The 26,209-nt window shown below is 44.5% G+C and overlaps 1 protein-coding gene across 5 annotated transcripts in view; it reads right to left on the reverse strand.

Moving 5' to 3' along the window:
* The window catches only part of Efa6 (Exchange factor for Arf 6), a 190,523-nt gene that overhangs the window by 163,527 nt on the left and 787 nt on the right, over positions 1-26,209 (reverse strand). Inside the window, exon 1 of one of the 5 annotated variants that reach the window (XM_067099188.1) lies at positions 24,202-24,387. The exons of 1 other annotated variant lie outside the window; for it this stretch is intronic. In XM_067099188.1, coding sequence (XP_066955289.1) covers positions 24,202-24,354 — 153 coding nt within the window. In that variant the 5' untranslated portion in view covers positions 24,355-24,387. Of the gene's footprint in view, positions 1-24,201; positions 24,565-26,209 lie in introns of those variants that run through there. 3 more of the 5 variants (XM_067099170.1, XM_067099203.1, XM_067099194.1) reach the window with 3 other exon arrangements.

Below are 26,209 nucleotides of genomic sequence, written 5' to 3' on the forward strand. Positions count from 1 at the left end.
AACAGCTCAACAGCAGTCAGGGCAGAGAGTGAGAAACATGTCTGCAGCGCACGACGGCCGAAAGCAAATTGGAATGTTTACATCCGGACAGGTGGTACTGCCGCCTCCTGGACGGAAGTTAACTGCCTAACCACCTTGTTCGCAGGTTCAACGGCCATTTCCAGCTTCGCTGAAAGTAATTCCTAATGTAAAGGACCAACAGTTTGTATATCGTGTCGAAACAAGTATTTTTCAAAATATAAATATACTGTACTGTATATATATATACAGTATATACAGCACCTATAAATACACAGCTACATATTACATGCTGAGGCAATGTCAGTCAATTGCAGATGACTTTGCAAGCATTTATGATTTGTAAAATCTGACTTAAGCTATAGTGGATAAAAGTATTCTGAGGGCCATTCAGATGGCAATAAGCAGATAAATAAGTGCAAAATTTAATCAATAGTAACTGGGCACTCAAAAAACACAGTAAGCAATTTCAAGAATGGAGTCCAAGAGCATATTTCAAGAGCCAACAAAGCTTTCCAAATATCTACTACAAAACTTGCTAACTAAAAGACATCACCAGAAGCTGGCACTAACAGCACTGCTACAATTAGTGACTGAAGAGTAGACAACTCTTGATGCTCTTGATGAAGCCTTTACAAGTGACCAAGAAGTAAATACCAGATCATTCCACATACATTAAAAACATTTTTGCAGGCTATGCAATGTACTCAGCACTGCAAGAAGCAATAATGCCATTCACGAAGTCGCTTGAATCAAAATATTTTGCTGCAGAAATCTGTGCTAGATCTTAATACATTGCATGGTGGCATTGCCTGTGTACTGAATTTGTACAGTACCAGTTGTGCATCTCGTAAGTTGAAAATAACTACACCGACCTTGTTTAGAAAACAGCACTCTACTCGACTCAGCAGTTAGGCAGAAACACCTGAGAAAATAATACACAAGAAACAAAAGGTATTTAGCTAAACTTTTAATAACAATAATTATAGTCTCCAACATCCAACCATCTAAGCTTATACATATGAAGTGAAAGACTGAAAACAACTCTTCTGCTATAAAGTAAATCTGGTTTTACATAAACAGTTTTCCCAGAATCTGTGTTGTAGGTCACAACCACACCTAAAGTGTCAGCACCTTGAACAACCTGTGACCGCAACAACTACCAAAGAAAAGCAGGAATTGTAATTAAATGCTACTTTTCAACATTTATGAGCTCCCCAAGTAAGCTTGACATTTCTCAAATAAAAGTCTGTCACATATCACAAAACAAAAGTTCAATATTGACATCCACAGACGATGCAACAAACTAAAAAATAGAATGATGTCTCTACTATACTGTAATATTTTTGTACCCAATTGTTTGTTACACTATATCTTTTCTTTTTGAAACCTGTCACTTTAATCTTTACAAAAAGTGAATCATCTTAAACCTTGATACTGTACAGTACCTGTTATTTTAACAATGCATTACATCAATAATTTTGTAACAATGAAAGCAAGTTTAACAATAATAACCATTAAAAAATAAACCAATTAGTTGGCCAAGTGAACAACAAATGTTGGGAGAAAGATAAATAACAAATCCCAGAAAAAGTTGCTAACAAATGTGTAAGGAAGTGGTTTTCCTAGGCAAAATATTCCAAAGTCATTACTCAACACTCAACTAAAGACAGGCAGTTTTTCCAATTAAAAAAAAATCTGAAAGAACCCAATAAATGGAATGGTCTAGAAGTTAAAAGATAACTGAAGACATTCCGTTGCCCTTTCACACTGAGACTAAGCAAAAATGGACAAAAATACATTTATCACACAAGAAGGTAAGCGCTTACACAAGCTACTCCAACACATAAAAACATCTGAAAAACATTTTAACATGTTACATATTATTAGTGTTTCATATTCCCCATTTAGTTGAAAATGTGACCAGGACAGAATTAAACCTTATTACCTTAGAATGCAATCACTAAGAAGTGTTAGGCAGTATGACTAATACAGTGCTGTACTAACAATGCTAATAGTAAGTATCCTCATCAACATGCCTACCTTCTTCAAGTCTACCTTCTTCAAGTCTATCAAAATAAATTTGGAGACATGCACTAAAAGGCACAATGATTTCATAAAAAGGCTTCTAGACCTTCATAACTCGAACATTGATACACAATATATATGAAACACTACTTCCCAAATTACTACAGCTTCAGTCTTGCATATTTGTAAATGTTTCACAAATATAATATATAATACAAATCTAATTTAGTGACTGACATGACTAATTTCCTACTTCAAGAGAAAAATTTCCTTTTAAGATGTAGTGTTCACTGTCTCTGCTGTGCACTTCATATTAATTCAGTTCCAACTCAAGTGTAACAAAAACACTGGTACCTCCAGCACTACTGAATTCCTGCATCACTCAAGGAACTCAGGTGATGTTGGGTTTGAAAACAATTGTTAAACTGGTTCAACTATCAATTACAACTTGCACCCAGTGCTGGAAAGTCAGCCCATTATATTTTAATGCACTGGTGACGATGGTACTATACTGGCTCTAAAGTATTTACTAAACATTTTTTAATTCTCTTAAACAGAATATCTGTTTATGTTAGTGAAATATCAATGAATAAATTCATGAAGGATAAAATGCCATTATTGTTACAGTACTGTGTATCACCCACCTAACTAAAAAGCAAAATTTGATATAGTACTGTATAAGCATACAGTATTCCTCATTAAGAAATGACACATACCTTGCTTGTTGCTTTTAGCTGCCAGATGACTGTGTTTTTCAAGACTGATCAATATGGAATTCATTATGAAAGACACTTTCTACATGCTTTAAATATTCTTCAATAAAGTCAATAGTGCATTGAGCAAAAATGAATTCTACTGCAAAATTAAAAAGTTTTATATCAGTCCCTTCTACCACGTTGAGGCTTAACTCCTGAAAAAAGGAGCTGAATCTAACTTTATTCATACAATTCACATATGTATGTCATAAATACCATCTACTGTTCTGTACTTGCTTGATTTCCTATGAATTTTACTTAAATCCTCAACCAATGCATCCACTTAAAAAAAACAGCCATGGACAAGAGGTTTTTTAAAAATCAAAACCAAGGATTCATGCACAACTTAATACCTGTATGTCAACCTGCAGTTTTCAATCCTATGCTGCAATCTATGACAGTTGATTAGCTTCGCATAACTTAGATATTTACTTCTGGGCTTTTGTGTAATGTCATGGCTATGCTAGTGTGGGTACATGGTGTCACTTGAGATCAGAAAGATCATGTAAATACAATATGTATGTTCTAATCTGTCTTTCAATAATAGCAGAGTGAATGAACATAGAAATTTGGGTCATATGACCTAGTATTGAGGTCATTTAGCACCTAATAGCAGTGAGATCAGATTCTTTGTCATATACAGTACAGTATTGGTGCAAAATCAAAATTTTTTAAAGTAAATTGTATTTTTCCTAACTATAAAAACCTGATGCTCTTTACATTAGGAATTACTTTCAGTGGAGTTGGAAACGGCCGTTGAACATTCGAACAAGGTGGTTAGGCAGTTAACTACTGTCCGGGAGATGGGAGTACCGCCTGCCCGGGTGTAAACATTCCGATTTGCCTTTCAGCACAGGTTTCAGATTGAGGGGTGGCATGAGGTGGGCATAAAATGTAATGGAAAGGACCTCAGGTTTGTATAATTAGGAAAAATACAATTTACTTTAAAAAAACTGTGATTTGTTCCGACACGATATACAAACTGTCGATCCTTTACATTAGGAAGATTCACTGGTTTGGAGGGAGGAATCTGAGCGAGTCTCCATGAACTGACTGGACTCTAACAGGGCACAGTAGCATCTCATCTGGTTCGTTACCAACAAAGTCTTCTAGGGAGGGGATCGTGAAAGACTCAAACTGAGCATCTGGGACCAAAGGATTCTGAGTCTTCGCCACGAAATCCAGGACGAAATCGAGTGTAACTGATTCCCATCCCCTTGAGTGTTTAACATCAAAGGAAAGTCCATGAAGTTTGCCAACTCTCTTTGCCAATGCCAGGGCAAGCAAAAAGACAGTCTTGAGGGTCAGATCCCTGTCTGACGACTCTTGTAAAGGTTCGCATGGTGCACAATTCACGCTTCTTAGAATGAGTCACATCCCACACAGGGGGCCTGAGATCCCTGGGTGGGCAAGACCTTTCGAAGCTTCTCATCAGTAGGGAAATCTCGAAAGAAATATCTATTTCTTTCAGCTGCAAGACTAGGCCAAGAGTGACCCGATAACCTTTTACTGCTGAAAAGGAAAGAGGCTTCTCTCAGCGAAGGAAGACCAGGAAGTCCGCTACCTGCTGAACAGTAGTCCCGAACAGAGATACCCCATCCACGACACCAACCACAGAAGATGGACCACTTTCCCTGGTATACTGCTGCGGAGGATCGTCTGAGGTCCCATCCATCTCTGTTGCTGCGCGAAACGAAAAGCCTCTCGCTCGCAGGAAATGGTAGATAACCTCCAGCCGTGAAGACACAGGTAATACCACTCTACGTGGGGTTGACACAGCAGTTTGGGCCAGGGGGAAATCTCTCTCGGCGCCTCAGAAAGGTGGGCTAGCAGGTTGGGATACCAAAAGGCCTGTGGCCATTTGGGTGCCACCAGAATCATTCTGAGATTCGGAGTGATCATCCCCTGGTTGATCACTCTGTGAATCAGACAGAATGGAAGAAAGGTGTATACGTCAAGGTTGTCCCACAGCTACTGGAATGCGTCCTCTGCAGCGGCCCATGGGTCAGGCATAACTGAACAGAACACCTGGAGTTTTCTGTTGTGCTGGGAGGCGAACAGATCGGTGACTGGACGCCCCCATACGTCAAACAGCCTTTCCGTGACTTCCGGGTGAAGGGACCATTCTGTTCTGATCACCTGATTCTGGCGGCTGAGCTGTCTGCTATGACATTCCTCTTGCATGGAATGTACCTGACTGACAGCTCTACCGAGTGGGCCAGGCCCACTCGTGCACCTGCATCATCAACTGGCGGAGTGGGAGGGTTACTAGCCCCCCCCTGCTTGTTGACGTATGTCACTACCGTGGTATTGTTGCTCATCAGTACAACAGTGTCCCATCACTCAATCCTGGAACTCTTGGAGAGCCAAGAAGGCTGCATTGAGTTCCAGGATGTTGATGTGAAGGTGCTTGTCGTCTCGGTGCCACACTCCTGAAGTCAGCAACTCCTCCAGGTGTGCGTCCCATCCCTCGGTCGATGCGTCCGAGAACAGAAGCATGTCCGGAGGGGTAGTATGTAAGGATACTCCTGTCAAGAGGTTCCTGTCGTCCATCCACCAACGAAGGTCCTCTCTCACCTCCTCGGAAAGAGGGATGAGAAAGGACTGGGTGTCTCGGGACTGGGACCAATACTCCTTTAGTCTCCATTGCAGAGACTGCGGGTGAAGATGCCCATGAGGGACCAGCTTCTCCAGCGACGACAGGTGACTGATGACGACTTGCCATTGCCGAGGTGGCTGTTCCTGTCGAGACAGGAACAGTTGTGCTGCCTTCCTGAATTTGCTAATACGAGAGTCCGAGGGAAAGACTTTCGCTGCTACTGTACCTATCAGCATGCCCAAGTACCTTATCCTCTGCTTGGGGGTTGAGATCTGACTTCTCGAGGCTTACCACGATCCCAAGATCGTGGCAAAGCCCGAGGAGCCAATCCCTGTCCTGTAGCAACTGTGAACAGGAGCTTGTCAGGACCAGCCAGTCGCTGAGATACCTCAGTAGACATATCCCGTGTGAATGGGCCCAAGCTGACACAACAGAGAACACTTTTGTGAACACCTGGGGAGCAGTCGAGAGCCCAAAACAGAGTGCCCTGAATCGGAAGACTGTCTTCCCAAGGATAAAGAGGAGGTACTTGCGAAAGGATGGATGAATGGGTATTTGGATATATGCATCCTTCAAGTCCACCGTAAGCATGAAGTTGTTCTCCTTGATGGAGGCGAGCACAGATCGCGCCGTCTCCATTGTGAACCAAGTCTGGCAAACGAATCGGTTCAGAAAAGAGAGGTCTATGACTGGTCTCCAAGCCCCTGTGGCTTTCTCTAAGAGAAAGACAAGGCTGTAAAAGCCTGGGGACCGATCTGACACAACTTCCACAGTACCCTTGCTCAGCATGGCTTGCATTTCTTGCTTTAGTGTGGTATCCTTTGGTGATCCTTGGATGTAGCTGTGGAGATAGACCGGAGTGTTGGTGAGGGGTGGCCGAGACTCGAAGGGTAGTAGATATCCCTCCTGAAGGACATCCACTATCCAGGGCTCGGCTCCGTATCGCTGCCATGTTGCCCAATGGCACGACAGGCATCCCTCCACCTTCGGCAGCAGTTGGGGGGGAATGCTGGCCCTAGCACTTCCCCTTCTTCTTCTTCCCCTTGCCCCCTTTATCAGATTGGAAAGCAGGCTGAAAGGGGCAGGAAGACCCACTCTTTCCAGAGGAAGAAGAAGGCTGGGTGTTCCCGTGGGATCCCTTTGAAGACTGGGACTTCTTAGGGGCCAAGGAAGAGCTAGCCTGACCCGAGGGCCTGGCTGCAGTGGAACGTGAAGACCCGGAGGTCTTGGCCACTGTCTGGTGAACAAGGTGGTCGGTGTCACTGGCCCGATGCTTGTTCACCGCAGCCTCCATCAACTCTCTACGGAAGAGAGAGGTAGACCCCAGCAACGGTCTGTTCCGCAGGGCCATTGCCAACTCGGGCCCCACAGACCTGGCGAAGTAAGAAAGAACGGCGTCTCTCCATTTCAGGACCAGGTTGGTCCATAGGTTTGCTGTCTGGTGGGCGAGGTAGGAGATAGGTCTACCTCCAGAATGGCACAGTCTCCCGAAAGCAGAGTCTTCCCCAAGTACGATAACGCCCGAGGAAGCAGCCACTTTGGATACTGTGAATGACCACAGATCCAACCAGGAGACTGCCTGGGAAGCTGCCATGGCGGTGGCTTCCAGGGTTGCGGCCTCTTGCTGCAAGAGAGAAATACTCTCTGCAGTAAGTTGCTGCAACAAGAGACCCGGGCCTAGACAAACCAGGTCCGAGTCAACCTGCTTAGGCGGCAATGCCCTCTCCGAGGGTGTATAGAAGTGCTTCTGACGAGGCAGAGGAGGGGGAAGCAGCTTGTCCAAGTGGTTCAATCGCAGGGAATTGCCTTGTCCAGACACAAGACCATTCACTTGATCGAGGACCCCCCTCAGCAAGCGTGGAATATGGCAGCCCCACCGAAACCTTGGTTTCCTTTTTTGGTCCCCAAAAGGATTCGAGGCACAAAGGACGATCCACAGATGAGGCCATGGTCCCTTCCCTGAGGTCGTTGTGCTGACGAATCAGCACAATTACCTCAGCAAAATTCCACTGTATCTTGGGGGTGTCTGCATCCTGGGGAAGAGGACCCTCGCATCCTTCCAGGGTGCAGTCCTCCCGATCTACTCTCCCTGCAGGAAGGAGAACCTCAGCAGACCCCTGAGATCCTTCCTGCGCTATGCGGGCATATGACCTGGCTGATCCGAGGACCAAGCCAGGCACGTACACCCCCGAGGTAGCACTCTGGGGAGACGACTTGCCGGAGTTCTTCCTGTTCAACTTGCGCCCCCTGGGAGGAGCCCAGGAGGTTGAGGTGACAGGCGAGGAGGATCAGGCAGCCCCAGTGGTCTTGCTGGCAGAACCAGCAGGAGCAGTGGTCTGGGAGTGGTCACCAACTGGCGGTGGTGACGGCAACCCGGGTCGAGGAGAATGCATTCGCCTCAGTGAAATGCTCTCCCATGGAGAGAGGAATGGCTCATGAGAGTCGCGCTACACACTTGGCTCCCCTAAACCAGGCTGGCCATGCGAACGCAGCCGGGGACTGGGAGGAGTCACGCGCGTGGCTGGCTGGTGAGAACTTGCGCTGTCCTCTACTGTAGATGCGCCCTAGTCTTCTTCAAGGCCGAAACCTCTCAGGAAGACTGAGCAGGGGACCTCATCTCTGTCTCGCCAGGTGTCCGGAACCGAGGGACTGGCGCACCTTCCCAGGAACATTGCTTAGCACTCAAAGAAGTGCTAGCAGGAAGAGTCGGAGCACCTGCTTGACTGGACTCTTTCTCCCGTCCTGTGGCCAAGTCGGTACAGAGAGAGGTTTCTCCAGTACCAGACTGGGGTACCCGGGTCTCCTTAGAGACCTGCACGAATGAGTGTCCGACACAGAAACGCTGGCCTTAGAAGTGGGCTTCTTCAGCACAGCACAGGGAATGCAAACCGTGGTCAGCACGCCCTCGGCTCCCGAGACGACTGACCCAGGGGTCAACGAATTGGTTCCCTGGCCCATGGACCCTGGAGAGCCAACAAGAGATCCCACTGCCTTCCCTGTGGAAGGAGGCAGTCCCTTTGAAGTCTCAGGGCGAGACTTCTTAGAGGGGGGGAGAGGCAGGCTTCTTCTTCTGAGGCTCGCCAGCCAAAGAAGAAGAAGAAGAAGAAGAAGAGGAGGTAGCAGATGACGAAGACGATGACACCTTCCTAGACCTCTTCTTCGACTTCTTCGTCATCATCTTCAGGATGGAGGTCAGGTCCCCCATCCAGGAGGGAGCAGCAGAAGACACAGGCGCAGCCAGGGAAGCCAGGGAAGCGGGCGCAACCTGGGTAGTGGAGATGTTGGTGCTCGGGCCAGCAGCTACTGGGGCAGGTGGAACAATGCAGGAGCCAGGAAAGCCAGAAGACAGTGCATGGGTTGAGGGCACGGGTGGAGCATGAGCGGGAGCCAGGCCGGGCTGAGAGTCAGAGTAACCAGGAGCCAGAACTGGAGTTGGGAACGAGCGTGAGTCAGCAACAGTAAGAGCAGGCACAGAGATGTGTGGCACCGATGACATGACTATTCTTGAGGGGCCAGGAGGCAGTGGCACGGCATGGAGCGTGGCAGGAGCGGCAGACACCTGAGTGCCCCTGCGTGAGGCCACCGTCACAGGCAGCTTGCTGAATGATGCCATGGTGGCAGCAGATGTGGTGGATGCAGTGGCTGTGTGGGTCATCACCAGAGAGCCGGACAGATGAGATACCAGGTCCTCCAGTGATGGAACGCCAGGAAGACCCAGGTGCAGCCAGGTAGAAGTGAGGTCAGATACCTGGCCACTGAGAGAAGCTTCCACCGCCAAACCTGAAGAAAAGATCGGGCAAAAAATGGAAGCCTCTACTTGCTCTGGGGGAAAGAATTCACCCATGGACGAGGAGAGGCCCCAGAGAGGATGTCCTGGTTGTCCGCTCCCCCCGCAGCCTTCCACACCCGATGAAATGAATGAGGAAGGGGAGGGGGAGTCCTCACCTGAGGGAGAGGCAGCAAGAAGGGGAAGCTTGCCGGGAGGGAGAAACGATCCCAATGGGTCAGCCACCAAGGGAATCATCGGGGGAGTATAACCCTCAGACGACACCTTGGCAGGCTTCCTTTGGTACTGTCTCCTCCCCTCAAACTTCGCCCACTGTTTGTCATACCAGGAATAACACTCAGTACAAGGAGAAGCGGGAGAACACACACGTCCTCTGCAGGTGGGGCAAGGGGAGTGTGGGTCCATATCTATGCTTGAACGAAAAGTATTACACTTCTTCCTTCCCACCCCAGGATATACACGCTGGGAGAAGGAGGGCTTACGGGGTTTGTCAACATTCATGTTACTAACAGCAAGAAAAAACAAGAAAGATCCCACAGGGAAAAACAGCTCAAAGGCAGTTAGGGCAGAGAGTAAGAAAATGTGTCGGCAGTGCACGACGGCTGAAAGCAAATTGGACTGTTTACATCCGGGCAGGCAGTACTCCAGTCTCTCGGACAGTAGTTAGTTGCGTAACAACCTTGTTCAAAAGTTCAATGGCCGTTTCCAGCTCCGCTGAAAGCAATTCCTTATGTAAAGGACCGACGGTTTGTATATCGTGTCAGAACAAAGTATAGTAAAGTGAAACAATACTGATCAAGCACATGAGGATCAGTAGCAGAAATCATAAACAAATGTGGCGAGAATCAACCTACCAGTTCTCAGCAAGTCAAAAGGTCATACAGGTGCTGAGGGTACTGTAGAGAGCATCATCACAGATTTTGCAAGAAAAAGGTGGATTTAGGACAGAGTATTTGACAATGCATCCATGCTTTGCATGAACAACAAGAGATGAAATTCCAAGATTGATAACATTCATATAGAGTACATTAAGGCCAAGACAATTTAGCTGGTAGCCTTTAAAAGATGTAAAGATTTTGAAGCATGCAAAAGAAAGAGCAGACGGACAATAAGTGAATTCATCTATAAATCTGAGCAAAGCTATAACGAAACTGCTTAACTGCAAATGGTCCTACCATCCCATACTAGCTTACATGCTGCTTTGAACAGGAGCCATTATCAAAGCTATGCTACATAAAAAAATGTAATAACAGGCACAGACGACAAGAAAAAAATGGTTTCAAAACAAGCAAATGCATCAATTTGGCACTCAAAGTGAACAAGGAAGTGGAACTGGGAGTATTCCAAGTTACAAAGGCCCAATTTTTAAGCTGTAACACTTTCTTGCAGAGACTGAGGTAGCTTTCTGGGCTGATGAATAGGAGTACCATGGAAATTCTGGCAGGTGGAAGGTCAATGGGGCTAAGAGCAATAGATACCACAGAGGTTAAGGTGCCAAGGAGGAGCTTTCCACAAACACAACAGAAGACAATGGGAAAACAATGTCACTTAACCCTTAAGGGATGGCATAATTTATCAATGTGCAGCACCCCAGACCGGGGAAACTTTGAGGTCGGCAAAATAAAAAAAAAAATCATATCTATGGAAAGAGAATGACACGTACATTCACACTGTATAAATAAAAAAATTCTAAAAATTTTTCCCTACCTTCCACAAGAAGTTGAAAATGACTATTTATAACCCCTTGTGGGGCCTCATTTACAAGACAATCGTAAATTTTACCAACTTATATATGTTTTTTCTAATAAATAAGTTTTTTGGATTTTGTAAAATTATTATTACTGCTCACACAATATCAAAACAGATAAGAAATAAAAACAGTAACAAATTTTTGCATATTTGTTGTAAAATATTCACGTAAGTTTACGAGAAGGAAGATTCAGAAACTTTTTTTACTTTTACATGCTTTTTCTAATATTTCTTTGCAATTTTCTTTGTAAAATTACATTTACAACCGACATATGTAATTTTCTTTGTAAAGTTACATTTACAAGACATAAAACAAAAACAAAAACAAAAACAACAGCAACCCCTTCGTATATTTACAAGTAAATTTACACAAAGACTCATGTGAGAGAGAGAGATGCAGTACCTTCCCCCTTGAAGTCACAAGCATTACTGATACTGGCCTAACTCTCACGTCTGTATAAAAGTTGCCTTTAGTGAATTTATAGCATATAGAAGTATTGGCATCTTTGTTTCGAATCATTATTACCATAACAGTGGTGCGTAATTCTGCTTCACACTCAGGCTCAATCCATCCACCTCCCCAAACCTGTTTTACTTCACACTGAAGCTCAATCTGTCCACTAAGGGTTAAGCCATGTGGATTGTTTCATCACATGGCAGCAGTGCCCAGATGGCTAAGAAAAACAAGAAGTATAAATACAAGTGAAGTTGTTGGTGGAGGAGGAAAACCATAATGCACTTTTTACCATGATGAATACATCTATTGGTAACTGGAAGATGGGAAAGGGTGCCATGCAGGATAGCATTCATTTAAGTACTCTATGTAGTGAAATACAGTTTGAGAAGTATACTATGCAAGTGAGACCACAAAAACATTGAATGTGGCGACTGTCTAAAATCCAAGAGTTCAAACTGGAAAGACAATGAATGAAGATATGGAGTAATGCCAAGTTTTGCTCTGAAAATTACTGTGCTGAGACTGCAGGGGTAAAAAAAAAAAAAAAACTATCTCAAAATTCTTTAAGGCCATTATTCTTTCCTTTGATGACTGGCATGTTTTATATGTGTTAGCCAATTTCTGGAGTGAAAAATCTGAGAACCTTTCTAAAATGCACAAAAAATGTGAAAAATGTTATCAAGACCTTAATCATGTTGTCAATAACTCATGAGCTTAATGAACAAGTCATCCATAGAAATCAGGCACCACTGGATGTAATGGTCAGTGACTGCTGCTTTCCTTCCACTGCCAAACATTGGTATTTTTAGCATGATGAATGCCCAGATGACTGAGAAGGGTAGTTCTACTATGACAAAATATGGGAGACAACCAGCCTCCTAAATGTAAAGTCTATCACAATGGCAGCATAAAATCTGCTTCAAAACATGCTGTATGAGCATAAACTTACTGTGATTGACCTGATATTGGTAAAAATTTAGGAAAACAAAAAAACTCTGCAGGGCAGGTTACTGGCTTGCACAACCTTGGCAAAAAACTGTCTACAGACATGGTATGGGTCTGGCAATCTCAGTTGGTGTTTGGCAAAAACCTTAATCTCCTAAACATACTCTCAATACAAGCCCCAAGTCTTTAATAGTCATCTACCAACAAGATCACATACAACATAAAACAGCTTCTATTCAGCTGGCAAAGTGACCAATGAATCTGAAGCCAATGGGTGGAACAAGAGAGGTCTGTATCTTATATTAACACCTTTGGGGCAAGTGATAGTACAGAGGCTAGACAGCAGCCTACTGCAATGTCAGTCCTGTTACCAATGAATCTTGTTTTTCAAAGCTAACAAGATCATATGAACACTACATGCATACTGTTCAATACTAATAACTGGAAATTAATTTATTAAACTCACGTCTACACTTTTCATAACTCAATGTAATTTCTAGTAGTATCTTCACACACAGACTTTACTTGGTAGCATGCTGTTAAACTATTATCAATTCATCACCTTAGTAAAGAATTTTGTGTGAGCTTTTCTCTTGCAGGAGTCAGATGTAAAATCACAATTTTTTAAAGTAAATTGCATTTTTCCTAACTATACAAACTTGAGGTCCTTTACATTAGGAATTACTTTCAGCGAAGCTGGAAACAGCTGGTGAACTTTCGAACAAGGTGGTTAGGCAGTTAACTACTATCCGGGAGGCAGGAGTCCCGGCTGCCCGGATGTAACATTCCAATTTACCTTTCGGCCCAGGTGTCAGATTGAGGGGTGGCATGAAAATGTAATGTAAAGGACCTCAAGTTTGTATAGTTGGGAAAAATACAATTTACTTTAAAAAATTGTGATTTGTTCTGACACGATATACAAACCGTCAATCCTTTACATTAGGACTCACTGGTTGGAGGGAGGAATCTGAGTGAGTCTCTATGAACTGACTGGAGTTCACCACACGTGTGTTCCCTTCTTGGTCAATAGAGTGAGGAAGGGAAAAGTACCTCTGACAAAATGACCGGGTTGTAAGAAACACGAGATCAATTGTCAGACTTCTGGGTCTTTTTGCATGAATGAGGAAAATGTCATTTCAAGCAAAGTAGGTTAGGATGAACCTTGAAAGTTGGTGACAGTAAGGCAAATACAAGCTTTGGGTTTGTCTTATTGTTGTGATCTCCTTCCTCCCCTTGCTAGAGGAAGGAGCAGGTTTGCTTCTATGATCCTGAGGGGAAATAGAATGGAAGCCCAGGTTGTATGCTTATCTGCATCAACCGCCAGATCCAGCATGTAACGGTGCGTCTGCTCCCTGCCCACAGGAAGAGAGCCAGGATGAAGAGAAGAGAGGCTAGTCACTTCACAATCATTCTCTCATCCCCAACCGTACATCTTAGGCAAGATGCAACCTGTCCTGTTAGAGGAGCTGGATAACCTACACAACTTGCTGAGCAGCCACCACAGGACCTAAGGAAAAGGTGTCCAAAGACTTGTGGGCAATATCCCGAAGGTGAAAGGAAGTGAAGGTGGTCTGTTGAGTCACACCCCCGCCTTCAATAACTTGTGAAACTGACAAGTTCTTCCGGAATGGGAGGAATCGACTAACGCTGCGGACTTCATGAACTCTCAGGCGGAATGTACCGGTACTGTCTTCTCCAGCAGCAGAGTATGCTCTCCTTATTATCTCAAGAAGCCAGGAAGGAATTGTGTTCTTGGAAACCTCTTTCTTGGTCAAGCCAACGCTAACGAAGAGTCGTCAACACTCAGGTTGCAGCACTCTAACAGGACACAGTAGCATCTCATCTGGGTCATTACCTATGAAGTCCTCTAGGGAGGGGATCGTGAAGGACTAAAACTGAGCGTCAGGGATCGATGGGTTCTGAGTCTTCGCTAAGAAGTCCGGGATGAAATCGAGCGTAACTGATCCCCATCCCCTCGAGTGTTTAACATTAAAGGAAAGTCCGTGAAGTTCACCAACTCTCTTCGCTGATGCCAGGGCAAGCAGGAAGACAGTCTTGAGGGTCAGATCCCTGTCTGACAACTCTTAAGTCTTAAAGCTCATACAATGCTTGAGTCAGGCTCCTTAGAACAAGAGTCATATCCCACGCAGGGGGCCTGAGGTCCCTGGGTGGGCAAGATCTCTCGAAGCTTCTCATCAGTACAGATATCTCGAATGAAGAAGAGATATCTACCCCTTTCAGAAAGATGAGGAAGTCCCTGACCTGCTGAACAGTAGCTCTGACCAGAGAGATACCCCGCCTACGACACCAACCACATAAGACGGACCGCTTTCCCTGGTAAACAGCTGTGGAGGACTGCCTGAGGTATCCAGCCATCTCCGTTGCTACGAGATGCAAAAAGCCTCTTGCTCGCAAGAGGTGGTGGATAACGATACCACTAAACGTGGGTTGACACAGCAGGCTGGGCCAGGGAGGAATCTCTCTCGGTGCCTCAGAAAGAAGAGCTAGCAGGTCAGGATGCCTAACAGCTTGAGGCCATTTGGGAGCCACCAGAATCATCCTGAGATTCAGGGTGATCATCACTTGGCTGATCACTCTGAGAATCAGACAAAATGGAGGAAAGGTGTAGACACTGATATTGTCCCAAGGATTTTGGAATGCATCCTCCGCAGTGACCCATGGGTCCAGCATGACTGAACAGAAGACCTGAAGTTTTTTGTCATGCTGGGTGGCAAACAGATCAATGACTGGATGCCTCCACAGGTCGAACAACCTTCCCGCGATGTCTGGGTGAAGGGACCACTTCATCCTGATCACCTGATTCTGGAGGCTCTGCTACTACATTCCTCTTGCCTGGAATGTATCTGGCCGACAGCTCTACCGAGTGAGCCAGAGCCCACTCGTGCACCCACATTGTCAACTGGTGAAGTCGGGAGGGACACTAGGCACCCCTGCTTGTTGACGTATGCCACCACCGTGGTGTTGTCGCTTATCAACACCATGGAGTGCCCCATCACCCAATCCTGGAACTCTTGGAGAGCCAGGAAGGCTGCCTTGAGCTCCAGGGTGTTGATGTGAAGGTGCTTGTTGTCTCGGTACCACACCCCCAAAGTCAGCAACTCCTCCAGGTATGCTCCCCATCCCTCGGTCGATGCATCTGAGAATAGAAGCATGTCTGGAGGAGGAGTATGTAGGCATACTCCTATTAAGAGGTTCCTGTCATCCATCCACCTGTCTAAGTTCTCTCTCACCTCCTCAGAGAGAGGGATGGGAAAGGACTGCAGGTCTCGAGACTGGGATCAGAACTCCTTCAGTCTCCACTGCAGAGACCAAAGGTGTAGATGCCCATGAGGGACCAGCTTCTCCAGTGATGACAGCTGACCAATGGCGACTTGCCACCGCTGAGCTGGCTGCTCCTGTCGAGACAGAAACAGCTATGCTGCCTTCCTGAACCTGCTGATACGAGAGTCCAAGGGGAAGAATCTTGCTGCTACCGTATCTATCAGCATGCCCGAGTACTTTATCCTCTGCTTGGGGGCGAGATCCAACTTCTCGTGATTTACTACGATCCTAAGATCGTGGCAAAACTTGAGGAGCTGATCACTGTTCTGTAGCAACTGCGAGCGGGAGCTTGCCAGGACTAGCCAGTTGTCGAGATACCTGAACAGACGTATCCCTTGCGAATGGGCCCAAGCTGACACCAGGGTGAACACACTCGTGAACATCTGGGGAGCGGTCGAGAGCCCAAAACAGAGTGCCCTGAATTGGAAGAACGTCTCCCTGAGAATAAAGCAAATGTACTTGCGAGAGCAAGTCCCTGATGGAGGCGAGCACGGAACGCGCCATCTCCATCGTGAACCGAGTCTGGCGAACGAAATGGTCCAGGGGAGTGGTCTATGACTGGTCTCCAACCACACCGAGGCTTTCTCCACAAGAAAGATCCGGCTGTAAAAGCCTGGGGACCAATCTAACACGACTTCTACAGCACCCTTGCTCAGAATGGCTGGCACTTCTTGCATTAGTCCAATGTCCTTCGATGATCCAGGAACATAGTTGCGGAGACAGACTTGAGAGACGGTGAGGGGTGGCTGAGACTCAAAGGGGATTAGATAACGTGTCTGAAAGACATCCACTACCCAGGTCTCGGCTCCGTATTGTTGCCATGTTGTCCAATGGCTCCATAGGCAACCCCCCACCTTCGGCACCCCCTTTACCAGACTGGAAAGTGGGCTGAAAGTGGAGCGACTGCCCACCCCTTCCGGCGGAAGAAGGAGGCTGGGTATTTCGGCGGGATCCCTTTGAAGTCTGGGACTTCTTAGGGGCCAAGGAAGTGCTAGCCTGGTCCGAAGGCCTGGCCACAGTGGAACGCAAAGACCTGGAGGTCTTAGCCACTGCCTGAAGGACGAGATGGTCGCTGTCATCGGCCTGACATTTGTCCACTGCAGCATCTGCCAGCTCCTAGGGAAGAGAGAGGCAGAACCCAGCAATGGTCCGTTCAGTATGGTCATTGCCGACTCAGGTCCTACAGACCTAGCGAAGCAAGAAAGAACAGCGTCTCTTCGCTTGAGAACCAGATTGGCCCACAGGTTTGCCGTCTGGTGGGCAAGGTAGGAAATGGCTCTACCTCCAGACTGGCACATTCTCCTGAAAGCAGAGTCCTCCCCAGCACAATAGCACCCGAGGAGGCAGCCACTTTGGATACTGTGAACGACCACAGATCCAACCAGGAAACTGCCTGGAGAGCCGCCATTGCGGTGGCTTCCAGGGTTGCTGCCTCTTGCTGCAAAAGGGAGATGCCTTCTGCAGTAAGCTGCTGCAACGAGAGACCTGGGCCTAGACACACCAGGTCCAGGTCAACTTGTTTAGGCGGCGATGCCCCTTCTGAGGGTGTGTAGAATCACTTCTGTTGAGGCAGGGGGAAGTAACTTGTCCAAGCGGTTTGTACAAAACGAATTATCTTGTCCAGACACAAGATTATTCAGCTGATCGAGAACCCCCTTGGCAAGTGTGGACCATGGTAGCCCCACCGAAACCTTGGGTTCCTTTTTCAGACCCCAGAAGGATCCCAGGCGCGAAGGACAATCCACAGACGAGGCTGTGGTCTCTTCCCCAAGGTTTTTGTACTGATGAATCAGCGCAACGACCTCTGCAAAAGTCCTCTGTATTTCGTGGGTGTTCGTGTCCTGGGGAAGAGGACCCTCGGGTCCTTCCAGGGTGTGGTCCTCCCGATCTACTCTCCCAGTAGGAGGGAGGATCTTGGCAGACCCCTTGGATCAGTCCTGCACTATACGGGCGTATGACCTGGTCGATCCGAGGGCCAAGCCAGGAGTGTAGGCCTTTGTAGTCGAACTCCAGGAAGATGACTCACCAGAGTTCCTCCTGTCTGACTCGCACCTCCTAGTGGGGGAAGCCCAGGAGGTTGAGGGAACAGGCGAGGAGGATCAGGCACCCCTCCGGTCCTGCTGGCGGAACCAGCAGGAGCAGCGGACAGAAAGCAGTCACCAACCAGCGGTGATGACGGCAACTCAGGTCGAGAACGCTTTCGCCTCGGTGAAGTGTTGACCCGAGGAGAGCATTGCGGTTCGCTTGAGCTGAGCCAAGCACCCAACTCCACCGAGCCAGGCTGGCCACATGAACGTGACCGGGGACTGGGCGGAATTGAGCACGTGGCTGGCTGGCGAAAACATGCTCTGTCCTCTTGATGAGCCCCAGTCTTCTTCGAGGCTGGGACCTAGCGAGAAGGCTGTACAGGGGACCTCTTCTCTGTCTCATGTGTTCGGACTCAAGAGGGTGAAGTACCAACCTGGGAATCTTGCTTGGAACTCGAGGAAGAGCTAACAAGAAGAGCTGAGACACCTGCATGTCTGGGCTCTTTCTCTCGTCCTATGCCTGAATCAGTGCAGAGCGAGGTCTCACCGGTACCGGTTAGGGGTACCGGAGTCTCCTCAGAGACCCAGGTGATCAGCGCAGCTTGCAAGTGAGCACCTGGCCCAAGGTCTGGGAAGAGCCGACGAGAGATCCCACTGCCTCCCCTGTGGAGGGAGGCAGCCCTTTAGAAGTCCCAGGATGGGATTTCTTGAGGGGGGGGGGCCAGCCGCCGCCTTCTTCGACCGACGTGCCTCAGAAGAAGAAGGGGAGGAGGTAGCAGACAACAATGAAGATGAAGGCAATAAAGATGAAGACGACAACACCTTAAGAGACCTCTTCTTTGTCATCTTCAGGATGGCAGTTAGGTTTCCCATCCAGGAGGGAGCAGCAGAGGATGCAGGAGCAGCCCGGGAGGCCAGGGTAGCGGGAACAACCCGGGAAGTGGATACGTCAACCAGAGAGCCAGAGGCGATGGGGGCAGCCAGTGCAGCCTGGGAGCCAGGGAAACCAGGAGCAGCAACAGAAGCACCAGGCATGGGCAGGGCAGGTTTAGGAGCCATGCCAGGCCGAGAGCCAGGTAAGCCAGGAGCCGGGACCGGAGTGGGGAACATGTGGAAGTCAGCAACAGCAGGAAGAGCAGGAGCAGAAACTGTGAGATAAGGCACGACTGAAGTCACCGGAGGGTCCTGGCTAGGATAGCGGGGCCAGGAAGCCGGGCGGCAGCGGCACAGCGTTGGAAGCAGGCATGGCTGTCACCTGGGTACCCATGTGAGAGGCGACAGTCACCGGCATCTTAGCGAAGGCAGTCATGGTGATGGTGTGCGTTGTAGCTGTGGCCACAGTGTGGGTCACCACTGGAGCACCAGACAGGTGAGACAGAAGACCCTCCAGAGACAGGACACCAGGCAGACCCAGGTGGAGCCATGTAGAAGTGAGGTCTGGAGCCTGCTCCCCGAGAGAAGTCTCTACCATCGTACCTGAAGACAAAGTCGGGTCAATAAAGGGAGACTCCACTCGCTCCGGGGGGAAAAGTTTCCCCCTGGAGCGAGGAGAGGCCCCAGAGAGGATGTCCTGATCGTCCGCTCCCCCGCAGCCTTCAACACCCAACGAAGCGACTGAAGAAGACGAAAGGGAGTCCTCGCCCAAAGGAGAGGCAGCAAGAAAGGGAAGTTTGCCCGGAGAGAGAAACGATACTGACGGGTTAGCTACTAAGGGAGTCATCGGGGGCGTGTAACCCTAAGACAGTGCCTTGGCAGGCTTCCTTCAGTACTGTCTCCTCCCCTCAAACTTTACCCACTGCTTGGCCGACCAGGAACAACACTCAGCACAAGGAGAAGTATGTGAACACACATGCCCCCTGCAAGAAGCACAAAGGGCGTGCGGGTCCATTTCAATACCAGAGCGAAAGCTATTACATTCTTACTGCCAACCCCAGGACACACACGCTGGCTGAAGGCAGGCTTATGGGGCTTAAAGAGCTTTCATGACTAAGGCACAACAAAACAAGAAAAAGATCCCACCAGGAAAAAGCACCTCAACGGGAGTCTGGGCAGAGAGCGAAGAAAACACGTCTACTCCCAACGACGGCTGAAAGCAAATTGGAATGTTTACATCTGGGCAGGCGGGACTCCCACCTCCCAGACGGTAGTTAACTGCCTAACCACCTTGTTCGAAAGTTCAACAGCCATTTCCTTCGCTGAAAGTAATTCCTAATTTAAAGGACCAATGGTTTGCATATCTTGTCGGAACAAATGAATACTATTCTCTTCATTGCCCTGTGCTCTTACTTCTTGAACTCCTATCAGGCCTCTTTATCTACCCTAGTTTTCCATGATTTCCTGGGACTTCCTACAGGTTTATGTTTTGTTACTTTCATATTTGCTTTTATGCCCAATTGCTTTTCAGGACATCTCCTCACACTTTATTCCCCAGCATCTGGATACCATATCTCTCAGCCATGTACTCATTCTTAATATGAAACTTCCAACATACCAGGGCCATGAATCTTGACATTCTATTCTTTTCAAAATTTTCCTTGTCTACAGTAATGTTGCTGCTGCATAAACTACAGGTCCTTCTGCAAGTGGGGCATTCTTACTTACCAGAAGTCTAACTATTTCCTTGTCATCCATGCTACAGCTACTCTTGTTCTTACTGCCTTCTCAATTCCTGTTCCGCAGTCTAGCATGTCCCTATGTTAACAGAAAAGCTTTACTTCTTTTAGGGCCTGCCCATCTATAACAACACACCTCTCCATTTTATTTTTCCCCATCTGCTCTCATAATACATTTCATGCCATGAAAATATCTTATGTATCATATTTTTTCTAATTCTAATCATTTCAGGACACCATCTGTTACATTCAGTATACAGTGCCAAGTTTACTCCCACCACCCTTCTTACAAGTCACATGGCTTCTTTATTTACTACTGTAACAAAAAAAAGTGATTTTCCACTGCAGTTCCCACAGCTTTCAGTATTTGAGGTTTGGGTCAACAAGGCTCAAATCACAAGCAGCACAAAAACATGTGATTCACAAAAAAATTACATAGGCTAGCAATAGGCCAGCATAGGCTAATTAGCCTGCAATATACTAGGCTAGCAATAGGCCAGCATAGGCTAATTAGCCTGCAATATACTAAGTTATGCTAAGGCTAGCCTAATAAACTTAAGACTTAGACCTAACATATCTGCTGTCTGGGATCCAATTCATCATCACTATCCAGATATATATTTGGGGGTCCTCCTTAAAGTTATTATTTATTCCACAAGGTAGGCCACATTTACTAGCCAGTTATAGTTACCTTAAATTTGGAGTAACTTAATGACTAGTGTGGTTGCTGTGTATTCAGTAGTTCTTTTTCCAATGCCTTTGTTGCATCTTGCTCCATTAATTCCATATCTGTCCAATCCTCCTATGTGTATTTAGGCTTTTACTACCTTTTTTCTGTACTACATCAATTAGATTTTTATGTCTTCATATTTCAATAGTTTTGTTTATCATTTTGTAAATGATCAAAAGGCTGTACTGTGCTGTAACTGATAGTTGTTCTCCACGGTTAGTTGTACTTTTTATTTTCAATTCTTCTTTGTATTTCTGGCATGATTTGGGCCCTGCTATGAGTGGATCTCGGCAAGGTATACATTTAGACTCATGAAATTACAATGCTTGAACCTGTTTCTTTCCCACACTAGAGGCACAGCTATAAATTCTAAAGTGCTGTACATTTCTCCCATGTATTTCCAAATTTCTGGCATTAAGGGGATTGCACTACATAGTACTGTATCAGTTATGGCAACACTGGGTACGTAAAGCTGTTTTTTTCCTTCCTTTTTGTGGTCCTTTTAAGTCACTTTATATCTTACAAGGTATTTTAGCCAAGGATTATTGTCTCTCATACAAGTTTTATATTTTCCTTATCTTCATCTTCTGAGATATATGCCATCAAGATCTTTATGAACCTGGTGAAGGAGGAAATTGAAAATAGGAAAGAATTTACAAAAGAATTATGGCTTTACAGAAACAAAAAACTTAAAAAAGCACAAACAAAGGAGGAATAAAACGAGCAAGGGAGCCATTCCAAAGGCAAATCCCACCTACTACCACTACTACGACTACTATTACTACCATTTCCATTTCCATCATCTGTAATGTTTATTCACTAATTTTTCCATGATCTTATAACATTTTTCCATTGTACTATAGCTTTCACTATTGGATAGCATATTTTAGTACAAATGAATTCTCTTTCTGCTTTATTTTGCCTGCAAAGCTAGTCTCCTGTAATTTTGGAACTATATTTCCCAATGTTTAATCATGGTTTCCCTATTTTCATTCATCTCTATGAATTTCTCTATAAATTTCCCCCCAAGTTGATCTTGCAACCCATTTACTTATATTCAATATACCTAAAGATAATATTTTCCGGGCTAAAATATATAGTGTATTAAGCACACCTGGACCAGGCAAACTTTAAGGTTGGCCAATTAAAGAAAAAACCCATCAATGGAAAGAAGATATGCAAACACACATGGTATAAGAAAAAAATTATACAAAATTTTCTGTAGCTTCCACAGGAAGTTGAGAGTGAATATTTCCACCCCTGTGCGGGGGGGGCCTCTTTTTCCACACAATCGTAAGAATATGCTAATTTTTACCAAGTTATACAAGTTTTTCAAATAATTTTTTATTTTATTCTGTAAAATTATAATTACAGCCCCCACAATATCATAGCAGATAAGAACTAAAATCAGTAACAAATTCTGAGTATTGTACATTTATAGTAAAATATTTATAAGATATAATGAGATGGGGAGATGCAGTACCTTTTAGTGAGGTATACATATTCCTTCTAATATATCTTTGTACTTTAGTTTGCAAAATTACAATTATAGTTGACATACTATCAAAAAAGATAAGAACTAAAACTAACAGGTATATTTATGAGCAAATATAAAAACATACATCCTGGGATGGGGAAGTTCAGTACATTCCCCCATGAAATCTCAAGTCACACTGATTTCCCTCTATCCTGTACTGAGTTACTGTGTTGCAAGTTGTCAAGACATTTATGGCCCACTGAAGTGAGTTGAACATTTTTCCCGCAAAATTTGTCCAAACTGTATGGCGCAATATAGGAATTCTCAACAAAATCAGCCAGGTATTGGCTCAAAACTTATTTAGTGCCTCACATGAGCAAAGCCAGACTCAAGGGGTTGATTCTGGATGCTATTGTCACTTCTAAATACAGTGTATCCTCTTTCAGCCATTTCAATACATTTATTACATGCAGTGTGATACCACTAGCTCTAAAATAAACATCCAATCCAATTTCTGTTACATAATGGCCACAAAACACACCAAAGCTCAGTGATCTTTGTCAGTACCTTATAACCATGTATCAATGCACCATCCTCCCTACATCCACTCACCATTATTGTGCATTTTTCATATTTTCAATTGTTGATTTTTCCTCCAAGTTTTATCATTTTCCCCTTTTCAACTTTCAACTTTTTTCCTTTACTTTTCACACAAGCTCACAGACAATATTCAACTTGATAACTTACCTTTTATTGTACTACACTATTCAACGGTACAGTAGTTCTAGAAGTCCTTTACTTAGGTCAAATCCATGGCATATATATACCTTTTAAACCACAATCATTTATGGGAAGGGAGGGTCATTTATTAAAATATCCTTACTCCACCTTTACTTCTGGTTACAGTAATTGTTCTTATCAATTCCAAACACACATCATCCACAGCTTCTCTTAAAAATGGCATATGTCCCATGGTAAAAATGGCATATGTCCCTTAGTGAAATCATGCTTTCCAGAGTATGGTTTTTCCTCAGTTTTATGTATCTGGTAAATTAAAATTTCACTATCAATGCACCGGTTCAGGTAAAAAACCTATTACAACTGGCCCTATCTAGCAGACAAGGAGAAACCAGTGGAATTTGGAAAACCACACACTGAGTCAGGTTAGGCTGGTGGGGTCCAGGGCATTCCTGAATCAGGTGGCCCTGGAACATCAATTTAGGTGAGATTTTTATATCTACTTTTCACTCATTCGCATCATCCACCCCCAATGATTCCCACAGTGGTCACCTAAATCAAGATTTATCCTAGTAAATGTTGTAACAGTCTAGTTAAACCAAAATTTTCAACGGGAATGAAAATCCAAGTCACCAGAGTCACATCTACAAAGTTATAACCTAGACTAGTCTGTCATGCCAGTCGCAACTTAGCCTAGGCTGGGCATAGGCTAAAATACCCTACAGTTCGCATGACTTTCAGACCTAATATCGCAATTCTCTTAACTCCAAATGAATATGCAATAGTTATTTGTTTACCTGTGGTATAACTAACAGAGTGTACATTAAAAGCCTTACCGGGCCTAACTAAGGGCTAGGGGAAGTTTAATCAAATAAATGTCACCAAAATTTTGCAACAAGCAAAGTTTGGCAGATTAATTACAAGAGTCTAGGGTTACCTGACAAGAGTTTGCTGCGGGCGAGCCTTCAATAATATCATAAACGATGGGTGGGAGTTCTGATCCAGCTCCCCCGAGGATTGAAAATCCAAACCCACACGTTTCACTACGCTTTAACTTCACATATTTAACCACAGTCATCGAGTCGGCCATCTTTCCATCGGCCTCTCATCCTCGTCTGCTAGCAAAATATTTCATCTAAATTTTCTTTTGGCGAAAGATATATATTCTGTGTCTATCACAGACAGATCTTTTATGATTTTAAATTGTCCTTCTGTCAATTTCAGTATAATTAGTCTTATCACATAATTGATAAGTAAGAATATCGGACATCTGTGTCGGATTCTCGTTTGACATGTCAGTGTTACCAACATGTCAGAGATATTCGCATGTAAACAAACAATATTATACCTTATATATATATTATATAAATATATATATATATATATATATATATATATATATATATATATATATATATATATATATATATATATATATATTTATATATATATATATAATATATATATATATATATATATATATATATATATATATATATATATATATATATATATATATATATATATATATATTTATATATATATATATATGTATATATATATATATATATATATATATATATATATATATATATATATATATATATATATATATATATATATATATATATATATATATATATATATATATATATATATATACAGATACAGTATAATATATATATATATATATATAATATATATATATGTATATAACGTGTGTGTGTGTATCCTTTCACAGTACTCTTCTCCAATACAACTAACACCTCTAACATATGCCTCTTAGGGACTTCCGTCATGTAATTCCTGTGTATTCATTTCGTCTTCTATTAAACTTTCAGCAAAATCCTTTATGCTTACCGTATCCCTCATCTTAAGTTTTTTGCAGCAGTCCATCACGGCGATAATGCCTGGAATTACTCATGGCACCCTATTTTTTTTTTAGCATACTAATCAGTTGACAGCCTTTCAACAGGTCGTATTTTTGGATCACATCTCTGTAGCTTCTGTCCTCACAGGAAGCTCGATACCATACCCATGTACTGACACCGGCTTTCTAATCAAAATTACACCGGCTTTCTGCTTAAAATTACAAGCATCACGTTCTGAGCAACAGTCATCTATAACGGAGGTTTCTGCCAGCGTTCTCGTAAGTCTAACTTCTTAACTTCACACTGGCTCTTGAGAGTAATGAAGAAACAACACATAAATGATTGACATATACTGCCATGTTAAGCACATATGTCACACTGATTTTTTCCGCCTTCGTATCAGTTCTATTACTGATTATCATTCTCCCACCTACCTCTCAGTTTTGGAGCTATTTTCTTTGTTTCTACATATATCTGTTTTCATAATTTTGTCAAATTATCTGTGTAGGCTAAGGAGTCTCTCTCTCTCTCTCTCTCTCTCTCTCTCTCTCTCTCTCTCTCTCTCTCTCTCTCTCTCTCTCCGTAGATTAATGATACTTTAAGCTTAAGCCTATTCAAGATGTTTTACAGAGATACTGTAATTTATTTACTGTGGCATACTAAAATTTACATAATTCTTAATTCCTCCATAACACGTCGTGCGCTGCTTCAAGAAGTAACTTCGGCAGTGTTATGAAATGCTTCATCCTTTTCTTGTATTTCTTTTAAACAAGAAATAGCTGATATCACAATAATACTTCTATTAAAGAGATAGAGCATGGATACATACCATACAAAAGATTTCGATTAGTAGACAACTAATACGCCATTCTCCTCCCAGGATAACGAGTATTTAAGGTTATGATTATCATCATTGCCCCCAACACTGCAAGCTTTACCTTTTGCTCAGACTGTTTCTTCTCCAGGTACATTTTGAACCACTGAAACCACAGGTAGGCAATTAATGAGAAAAACTGGATCCGCTTAACAAAGAAAGTTCTGAATAAAAGATTGGCCACTGCCCAGTGCCTGAGA

Source organism: Macrobrachium rosenbergii, chromosome 4, assembly GCF_040412425.1.
Source record: "Macrobrachium rosenbergii isolate ZJJX-2024 chromosome 4, ASM4041242v1, whole genome shotgun sequence".
Classification (NCBI taxonomy): domain Eukaryota; kingdom Metazoa; phylum Arthropoda; class Malacostraca; order Decapoda; family Palaemonidae; genus Macrobrachium; species Macrobrachium rosenbergii.